The sequence below is a fragment of the Myotis davidii genome, unplaced genomic scaffold (assembly GCF_000327345.1).
Source record: "Myotis davidii unplaced genomic scaffold, ASM32734v1 scaffold150, whole genome shotgun sequence".
NCBI classification, from domain to species: domain Eukaryota; kingdom Metazoa; phylum Chordata; class Mammalia; order Chiroptera; family Vespertilionidae; genus Myotis; species Myotis davidii.
Genome location: NW_006283437.1, coordinates 1312037 through 1321789, shown reverse-complemented (window position 1 = coordinate 1321789; position 9753 = coordinate 1312037). Strand labels below are relative to the sequence as shown.

Here is a 9753-nt window from a genome sequence, read left to right as displayed (position 1 = left end):
AAAAAGATAATATAGTGTGAAAAAAAGATCACTTGAAACACTTTTCTTCTCTGTGTGGATATAGCATCAATTTAATATATGCCAATTTAATGTATAAGTTCATTTGTTTCGGTTATAACCTAATACTGTTATTTTAAGGATTATCTATTTTTCTCTTGGGGTTAATTTTTTGACATTTCTTTTACTGGTGATATCAGTCTTTCTTCTTCTTTTTTTAAATGTTTTTATTGATTTTTTAGAGAGATAGAAACATTGACCAGCTGCCTCCTGCATGCCCCCTACTGGGGACCAAGCTGGCAACCTGGGCATATGCCCTGACCAGAACCGAACTGTGGCCTCCTGGTTCATGGGTCAACACTCAACCACTGAGCCCCGCGGGCCAGGGCAGATGTCGGTCTTGATCACTTGGTCTTGGTGGGTCTAAAGGGCTTCTCTGCAGCAGCACTGTTTTCTCTGATGATTAAACGCACCTGCCAGGGCTTCCCTGAGACTGTTGCTCCTGGGCTCCGCCCACTGACGCTAGCACTCCTGGTGGCTCTTGCCTGTGGCAGCTGTTACCATGGTTCTCTCCTGGCTCTGGGCACATTCATTCATGGGAATACTTCTGTAAGGAGGAGCTGGTGCTTCTCTCCCATGTATTTATTTATTCAGTTATGTCAGTCTGGACTCATGGGCATTTATTCTTTGGGCTATCATGTAATAGTGTTATTTAAGGATTGCTTTTTTAAAAAAATGTATTTTATTGATTTTTTCACTGAGAGGAAGGGAGAGGGATAGAGAGTTAGAAACATCGATCAGCTGCCTCCTGCACACCCCCCACTGGAGATGTGCCCACAACCAAGGCACATGCCCCTGACCAGCATCGAACCTGGGACCCCTCAGTCCGCAGGCCGACGCTCCACTGAGCCAAACCGGTCAGGGCTAGGGATTGCTTTTTTTTATCTTTTGCCTTTAATTTTTGGACACAAAACATTTTGTAAAAACTTCTTATGCTGGAAATTTTCAAACTTACCCACAGGTAGAGAGAACTGGCCCTAACTGGTTTGGCGCTAACATCGGCCTGCGAACTGAAAGGTCCCAGGTTCAATACCGGTCAAGAGCACATGCCCAGGTTGTGGGCTTGATCCCCAGTGGGGGGCTTGCAGAAGGCAGCCTATCAATGATTCTCTCTCATCACTGATGTTTCTCTCTCTCTCTCTCTCTCTCTCTCCCTCTTCCTTTCTCTCTGAAATAAATAAATATATATTTTTTAAAAGTAGAGAGAATTGTATGATGAACCCCCATGTATTACATCATCCATTTTCAAAAGTCAGTTACATTTGCCTATATTTATTCCACATCCTCCTCCTTTTTTTGGCTAGAGTTTTATTTTTATTTTATTTTTTTTAAATATATTTTATTGATTTTTTTACAGAGAGGAAGGGAGAGAGATAGTTAGAACATTAATGAGAGAGAGACATCGATCAGCTGCTTTCTGCACATCTCCCACTGGGGATGTGCCCGCAACCAAGGTACATGCCCTCGACCGGAATCAAACCTGGGACCTTTCAGTCCACAGGCCGACGCTCCATCCGCTGAGCCAAACCGGTTTCGGCTTGGCTAGAGTTTTAAAGGCAAATCTGAAATATTTCACACTTAAATCTTTACCACAGCATCGTTTTTAAAATGGAAAACTCTGATTTGCAAATGTTGTAAAGAAGGGTTTCATATTTCAGGAAGGGAATAAGCATATGATGGTGGGAAAAGGGTTAAACAGAGAAGCTTAAGACAAAACCATGCTCCCACCCCTCAGATGTGACCAGTGTCCCATCTCAGTGTGGGTCTTCCCAGGCTGTTGGGCATAGAAGTAGATAAAGCACATGTTAGGGTGGGCAGTCGCTTACATTCTTGTTAAGTGCCTGCTCAATTCATCCTGCCAGTCTGCCATTTACTGACCCTCCCATTTGCCTGGATGCTGAAGGTACTTGTCATTCTGAGTGTCTGACTCTGTCTGGCTGTGGGTCCTTCCTCAAGGGCTTGCCTGGTGCTGGAGGTACTAGTGAGCACCAGGTGCCTGTGAGAGCCTGAGCTCTAAGAGCCTGACACTGACTAGGTTCACCCAAAGCAAGCAATAGCAGCTAAGAGGGATTTTCTCTGGGGAGAGAGTACCAGCTTGGGCACAGGGTCCCGTACCCTCCCAGCCTGCTGCTTGGTGCCAGCTAATGACCACGTCTCATCTCCTAGGTACGGAGAACCCCATGCCTGAGCGGCCCCGAGAGAAAGAGGAGCCCGTGGTCCGGGAGACCAACGAGGCGGCCGACTGCCACCTTGGGGATATGCTGCAGCAGCTGCACAGCGTCAACGCCTCCAAGCCCTCGGAGCGGGGGCTGGTCAGGCAAGGTGGGCACTGCAGCCGCCGGGGGGCAAGGCTGCTCCAGGCATCGCGAGAGACCAGGGAGTCTCAGCCCGCAACGTGTGGGCCTTGGCCAGGCCCGTCCTCATATTCTGTCCAGTTCCCCATTTCCTGTGGATTAAAGTCCCGATGAGTTAGCCGGATGCCCAAGGCCCTCCATGGTCTGGCCCTTCCTTTCTGACTCCTGGTTCTGCCTCCCATCTCCCAGTACCTCACTGCGGCCTGGGTACCTGTCCGCGGTTTCTTCTGTTCAGTGAATTCCTGGTTGGCCTTGGAGATGGTTGAAATAACAGACCAGGACGTGCTCCAGCCTCAGAGCTTTGCGCACACTGTCCCTTCCGGAATGTTCTTCCTGCAGCTCTGCATGGCTCACACACTCGTGTTTCTCAGATGTCTGCTCTGGTGGCCCCTCACGAGCATTTCCTGGCACCACTCCTAGCACTGGGCATCCCCTGTGCCTGCTTTCTATGATCTATAGCACCTCTCATCCCACAGACTCTAAAGCTTTCATATGGAATTTCTGTATTAGAGAAGGGTTATTGCGGTCACTGTGTATAACACTTGGATGTATTTGGAATTGTCTTCTCACAATATTTGAATCACTCAAAACTAGAAAGTTAGAGAATCTGCAAGCCACTGACTCACGATGATGGAAGCAACAAACATTCTGTTCATACTTGTTTTGGTCCGTCTCCGTCCCTGTGGCTGGAGTGCAAGCTCCTGAGGCTGGGTTCTGCTCACTGAGGGTAAGAGCCTGGTCTGACCAATCATGTCTGTTTCCGTCCAGAGGAGGCCGAGGATCCCGCCTGCATCCCCATCTTCTGGGTCAGCAAGTGGGTGGACTACTCGGACAAGTACGGCCTTGGTAGGTTCTTCCAGAACGGGTGGGTGAGGATACATGGCAACCTGGCGGCCTGTGACCCTTTGGCCTGTTCCGGCCTCTTGCCTTTTTTGGCCGCTAGGTCCTCTCCCAGCTCTCCTAGCTCCATCCCAGACCTCCAGTGCCAGCTCCCCCTGCTCCCTGCCCCCTTTCTGAGGTCTCCCCCCATACCACTAGGATACCAACTGTGTGACAACAGCGTGGGGGTGCTCTTCAATGACTCGACTCGCCTTATCCTCTACAACGACGGTGACAGCCTGCAGTACATAGAGCGCGACGGCACAGAGTCCTACCTCACCGTGAATTCCCATCCCAACTCCTTGACCAAGAAGGTGGGTGCTGGCTGGCCCGCGTGGCCCGTGCTGCCGGGAGGGAGATGGGCCGGAATGGAGCTCCAACTCTGGACTTCTGACTCCCCTAGATCACCCTCCTTAAGTATTTCCGGAACTACATGAGCGAGCACTTGCTGAAGGCAGGGGCCAATATCACACCACGGGAAGGTGATGAGCTGGCCCGGCTGCCCTACCTGCGCACCTGGTTCCGCACCCGCAGTGCCATCATCCTGCACCTCAGCAATGGCTGTGTGCAGATCAACTTCTTCCAGGTGAGCGGGGCCGCGGAGTGGGCGTGGGGGCTGTGCCTTCCGGGGGCTTGGGTTGGGCGGGGAGTGGGAGGTGTGGGAACTGCCCTTGGCAGCAGGAAGGGAGTGGGGTGAGGGCCCCCAACCAGCTGGGCTGTCTTCCTTCTGCTCCCCCCACATACACAGCTGGACCTTCAATTCACTGGTCACCACCTGTCCCTCCTCCTCCCCTCCTAGGACCACACTAAACTCATCCTGTGCCCGCTGATGGCCGCCGTGACTTACATCAACGAGAAGCGGGACTTCCGCACGTACCGCCTGAGCCTCCTGGAGGAGTTTGGCTGCTCCAAGGAGCTGGCCAGCCGGCTCCGATACGCCCGCACCATGGTGGACAAGCTGCTGAGCTCGCGCTCAGCCACCAACCGCCTCAAGGCCTCCTCGTAGGCCCGCCCCTTGGGACTGGTGCCTCCGTGACCCCCACCAGCGCCTTGGCCCGTTCTGGTCAGCTCCCCTGGCCCTGGTTTTTATAGTGTGCCCCAGCCCACAGATGGGGCTGCTGTGTAAGTTATTTTTGTACATGTTTGCGTGTGGGTTCTATGGCCCCTCCCTTCCCTCTCACCCGCACTGTATGTACAGAATGTTGCTGTTGGATACAGGACTGTCCTTTCCCCGCCTTTATACACATTAAACACATGAGAACCTTTTTCTTCTTGTATTCCGAGGGGTGTCTGGCACCTGGGCGCGCGGCATATCTTTGCTCCAACATCTACCCCCGGGCTTCCAGCCCGCTGCAGGAATTTTCCCGTGTGAGGCCAGCCTCAGCCCAGGCCTGGCTCCTCAGCCGGCCGGCCTCCCCTCCCAGCAGCTCCTGCGCGTGGCTCCCTGGCCCCTGGGGCCGGCGGGTAGTAGGGCAGGAAGAGGCTCTCGGGGGCGCAGCTCCTCATGGCCTGGTGCGTGTGGAGCAGCAGCCGCGGGAAGCGGTCTGTGAAGTACTGGACAAAGCTGTCGGGGACCTGGCCCAGCGCCTGCCGGACCTCACCCGGGAGCTCCCTGTAGTGGTGCTTCTGCAGGGTTAGAGCAGGGCCCTGGCTCAGCGGGAGCAGGGACCAAGCCTTCCCAAGAGCACGCCCACCCGAGCCCCAGGCGCACCTTGTTCCTCATGGCGCGGAGCAGGTCTCGCACCGAGGTCCCCTTATAGGACCGGAACCTTCGCAGATCTGTGGGCGGGGAAGTCGTGGGCTAAGCGGTCCCGTTGGGCTCCCCTTCCAGCCCCCTCGTGCCCGGCTCTACCTGTCTGCAGCGGCACTGTGATGTGCTTGTGCCAGTTGCCCCGGACCACGGCGGAGCCTCCTGCCTCCAGCGCCATCACCAGGGGCCCCTGTTCGGACTCTTTCTCCAGCCAGTCACTGACGTCCTAGGGCCCATAGAGCTCCTGAGCCTGTGACCAGCTTCCGAGGCCTCGAGGCCAGGAGCCCGCCCTCCAGGTCGTTAGCAGCCCAGGGGTGGGTCTTCCACCTCACAGAGCAAGCCGGCTCGGGGACAGGGTGCTTTGCTCAGGGTCTTGCCGATGGAATGGGCTACCTGGGCACAGGTTGAGCACGAGTGGCCTGGTGGGGAGATGTGGGGGGAGGTGACGAGTGGACTGGAGCACCAAGATGGCAACGGTTAGGAGTCTGCTCCGTCTTGGTTTAGGCAAGGAGCCGGGCTGCCTAGTGCAGGTAGATAAGTCCCTTTTCTCTTAGCCAATCTGGTCTCCCCTTTCCTGTTGCTCAGGACCCACACTTGGGACTTGCTACCCTGTCCGTCCCGAGGTCCCCCTGACCTGGAAGAACTGGAGCTGCTTGGCTCTGCTCCAGAAGAAGGGGTGGGCCAGCACCTGCTGAGCAGAGGGGCGCGCCTGCGGCCGAGGGCTCAGCATGGCCGCCACCAGGCTTCGGGCAGCCACCTTGTCTGCGGGGAGAGGGGTGGCTTTAGGTCCCCAGCCTCATGCACTGCTTCCTCCCTTCTTTGCTGGGTCAGGCCCTCTCACCATGGGCCTCTTCCTCCAGGTGAGCCAGACAGGGAGCGCCTGCAAGGATGTTTGCCTGGCGATAAAGACTCTCTCCGAAGGGGTGGCTGCCGCTGGAAAGCACGTAGTAGAACACGCAGCCTGCAGAGAAGATGTCCACCGCGCTGGTCTGGCCGGAGGAAGGGGCGTGAGGAGGAAGTCCGCCCGGAGTCTGCGGGGCTAACCTCTCCCAGGGGTGTCTGGCTCAGAGAAGAACTCAGGGATGCCTCTGAGAGGCAGCCCCTTATCCCTAGGTCCCTCCCCTCTGCACCCTTGAAGGCCCATGGTCTTCACCCCAATCTTTGCCCCTACTGAGCTTCTAGCTTGGGTTTCCGGGCGCCATTCCCGCACATGTAGCAGGGAGCATCAGGAAGGGAAGCCGCCAGGCGTGTGGCAGGAGGCAGCGGTGAGGACAGATGGGGGGGCCTGTCCACAGCCGCCTGGCACTAAGCTCTGCTGGTTGCCCCCAGGGCACTCGGGAGGCACAGCTTTCACTTCCCAAGAGGCTCCAGAACTCCAGAGGTTTATGTGCAACTTCCCCAAAGTGAAAACGTTGGCCACTAATTAAAAAGCAAAAGGACCTGACAGGCTCCTAGCCGTGCCTTTGTCCTTGGGCCTGCAGGCGCCCCTTCTAGCTTTCTCTAGACGTCAGGCGTCAGGCATGGGAGCAGCTTTGCCCAGCGACTGTCCTTTTGTGCCACTGTCATCTATGCCCATGACTGTCACTTCCACACACACAAATCTGGGGCCCCAAACTTACATGTCTCTAGGGTCAGACACTGCTTCCACTATTCGCTCATCTGACGTTCCCAGCCCTCCACCCAGCGCTTCTCTGCGCTGCTGCATTGAAGACCCTGGCCTTGCCCCAGCGGATCGGGCTGGGCTCACTGGAGATGGGCCTGGCAGCTGACCTTTTTAGTTGCCCGGTGATTCTGCCCACAGTGAAGAGGTGAAGCCATTTTAGCCCAGGGTTCTTAACCTCGGCACTATTGACACTTTGGGCCTGATAACTTTTATGGGGCGCGGTCAAAGGATATTTAGCAGCATCCTTGGTCTTTACCCACCAGATGCCAGTAACACCCCCCTACCCACCACGTGTGGTCACCAAAAATATCTCCAGACATTACCCAGGGCCCCCTGGGTGGTGGAATAGTCCCTGGTTGAGAATCACTGCTCTAGGTAGGAAAGGATGAATGAGCCCACTTTACCATGAAGGAGCAAGTTCCAGCTCACACAGTGGGATGTGCAGCCTGGGCAGGAGGCCCTGGGCCAGGTGATGGAGGACTCACCGGGCTGTCGGGGGGCGGGAGCTGCAGGAGCTCAGGTGCCATCCAGCCCTCTGTGCCGGGGACGCCTGAGCGCAGGCTGAAGCTACGGCGGCCGGCTGCCAGCTTCTTGCACAGGCCGAAGTCGGAGAGGACCACCCTGCCTCGGCCCTGGCCCTCGGGCCCCGTGATGAGCACGTTGGTTGGCTTCAGGTCCCGGTGCACTGTGAGAGCGGGAGGCAGCTGAGCGCAGGGGGGGAAGGCAGGGTGGGAGATGGGGAGCGAGGGGTGGGTGGGTACCTATGTGTAGAGAATGCAGGTGGGCCAGGCCAGACATGAGGTGCTGCAGCGCTGTCCCCGGCTCCAGGCCCCAGCAGTCCAGCTCTGGGTTTTCCACGTACTGAGGAGCAGCAAGGGCAAGGTCACTGCAGCCCAGGGCCCTCCAGCCCTCACCCACACCGCCCTGCGCCCCAGCCTCACCTCCTGCAAGGAGGCAGGGCAGAGCTCCAGGGCGATGTAGTAGAACTGGGGTCCCCGCTCTGTACAGAAGTAGCGGAGCACGTTGGGGTGCCGGTCTGACTCTTGCAGGAGCTGGACCTCCCGCTGCACCAGGCCAAAGCATTCACGAAGGAGTCGCTTGACAGCCACTGCCCGCCCCTCAAACTGTCCCCTGGTAGGTGGGGAATGGAGGTTCAGAGAGGGCCAAGGGTAGGACAGCTCTCCAAGGGACGATGCGGGAAGGGCTGTGAGAGCCACGTCTCCAGCCTGGCTCCCGGCTGCCACTCACCGGAAAACGAAAGTCCCGCCTGCCCCGCGGCCCAGCACATCCTTGGGGTTAAAGGAGATCTTCCCCACCACAGTGAGCTGCTCAGCTAGGGAGAGGAGGGCGGGGTCTCAGGAAGCCACCGCTGCCCAGCCCAGCCCTGCCCTGCCTTCCCCTTTTGCCTTTCTTCCCCCTTCCATGCCCAGCCTGGTGCCAGACTGCGCAGGCCCAGTGCCTGGTGCTGCGCGCACTGTGTGCGCTTGGACAAGTCACCTCACTGTGTGCCCTAATCATCTGCAAAGCAGTGCAGACCAGCACCGGCTCTGCAATGTGCACGGTCCGCAGCTCTCCCTGTTCCCTTCCATGCGGCGGCTCTGCTCCTTGCCGGCTGGCCTACACGTGGGCCTGAGTGTGCAGCCCGCCTTCAGCTTCCAGCGTGCGCACCTGCTTCCCTTCCTCTCTGAACCTCTGCTGGTGCTGTGGGTGCCGTCTGGACACTCCGCCCCACCACCCCGGCTCTCTCGGGGAATTCCATCTTATCCTGGGGCCAGAGCGTAGCCATCTCTTTGAGGGCACTCACTCTTGCCCACACTTGAGTGTGCCCCCTCTGTGGTCACCCAGCCCCCCATGTGTCACACTCCCTGGCAGCTGCCGTCCGCTCTAGGCTCTGCCTAGCAGTCATGAGAATGCCAAAGTAAAGAGTTTCTAGGCACTTTAGGCAAGAGAAGTGACAGAATCGTTGTTTTCTAAATATATATAATAGAGGAGATCCAGTATCACATACAGACTGTTTCCACTGAGTCAGAACAGGCTCCCTCTAGGTGTTTATGTTCTTAGATGCTTGTCCTGAATTACTGCGATCACTGATTATTTTTATAGTGGGTAAAAAAATTAGGTGTTTTATAGAACAAGGTGTCCTGGCTGAGCCAGGGCCGGGGTTCCGCATCCTCTCCTCTCCGCCTCCGAGGATGCCTGGTCACACTGACGGGTAAGGACTTGAGAGGACGCCTGGGAGGGACGAACATCCTGTCAGTGACGGGGCCTAATGGGCGGCGGTGGTGAGAGCACCTGGAGGACAGTACGGAGGGACGACAGGGCCGTTTGATGGGAACCACCTGGGGTGTCTGGGGAAAGACTCCGCTCAGGTCCGAAGGGCCATGGAGATGAGTGTCGAGGTGCGGTGGGACCTACCCAGAGCCTGTAAGGTGACAGGAGCTGCAGCTTAGGCCTCAGCGGGGGACCTCCTAAAAGAGGTGACCCCTGAGGAAGGGTAGCTGTTCCCTCTCTGCAGAGGAAGGTGCACACGTAGGTATAAGTTGGGAGCAGCACCGAGCATTGAGCCGCGTGGCGGGTGGACTTCAGCCTGAGTATAGGCTCCAAGGCTGTGGTTTGAGCCGTGACCAGGAGGTGCCAGTAGCAGTTTATGCAAAGGACTGAAGGACAGCCCAGCCCAGAGCCAAAGAAGCAGCTTGAACTAGATCAATGAAAGCATGGGGGAGGCCCAAGGGGCAGCCCATGTGCCAGAGAAGGCTTGAAGGGATTGTTCATAGGAGTAAATGGAGAAAAAAAGAATGTTTAGAAAATAAAAAGCTCTAAAGCAGAAATGGTATCAAATGGTATCTAGGTAATTTACTGTCACTGTTACCAAATATGACATTATTTTAGCACACATATTAATACCATCACTTCTGTATAATTGAAAATTTTTTTTTAGCCCTAGCTGGTTTGGCTCAGTGGATAGAGCATTGGCCTGTGGACTGAAGGGTCCTGGGTTCGATTCCAGTCAAGGGCACATGCCCAGATTGTGGGATCAGTCCCTAGCAGGG

The 9753-nt window shown here is 56.2% G+C and overlaps 2 protein-coding genes across 7 annotated transcripts in view; one reads left to right on the top strand and one right to left on the bottom strand.

Annotated features, from left to right (window-relative positions):
• The window catches only part of PLK1 (polo like kinase 1), a 12134-nt gene extending 7579 nt beyond the window's left edge, over window positions 1–4555 (top strand). The window contains exons 8-12 of the mRNA XM_006753632.2: window positions 2224–2379; window positions 3180–3257; window positions 3450–3604; window positions 3694–3876; window positions 4090–4555. Coding sequence (XP_006753695.1) covers window positions 2224–2379; window positions 3180–3257; window positions 3450–3604; window positions 3694–3876; window positions 4090–4296 — 779 coding nt within the window. The 3' untranslated portion in view covers window positions 4297–4555. The remainder of the gene's footprint in view (window positions 1–2223; window positions 2380–3179; window positions 3258–3449; window positions 3605–3693; window positions 3877–4089) is intronic.
• ERN2 (endoplasmic reticulum to nucleus signaling 2) overlaps window positions 4550–9753 on the bottom strand; it is a 15066-nt gene continuing 9862 nt past the window's right edge. For all 6 annotated transcript variants that reach the window (XM_015564013.1, XM_015564015.1, XM_015564019.1 and 3 more), the window contains 9 exons: window positions 7952–8036; window positions 7645–7834; window positions 7465–7564; window positions 7189–7388; window positions 5882–6029; window positions 5675–5802; window positions 5143–5266; window positions 5002–5069; window positions 4550–4916 (listed from right to left, as the gene is read on the bottom strand). In XM_015564013.1, coding sequence (XP_015419499.1) covers window positions 4671–4916; window positions 5002–5069; window positions 5143–5266; window positions 5675–5802; window positions 5882–6029; window positions 7189–7388; window positions 7465–7564; window positions 7645–7834; window positions 7952–8036 — 1289 coding nt within the window. In that variant the 3' untranslated portion in view covers window positions 4550–4670. The remainder of the gene's footprint in view (window positions 4917–5001; window positions 5070–5142; window positions 5267–5674; window positions 5803–5881; window positions 6030–7188; window positions 7389–7464; window positions 7565–7644; window positions 7835–7951; window positions 8037–9753) is intronic.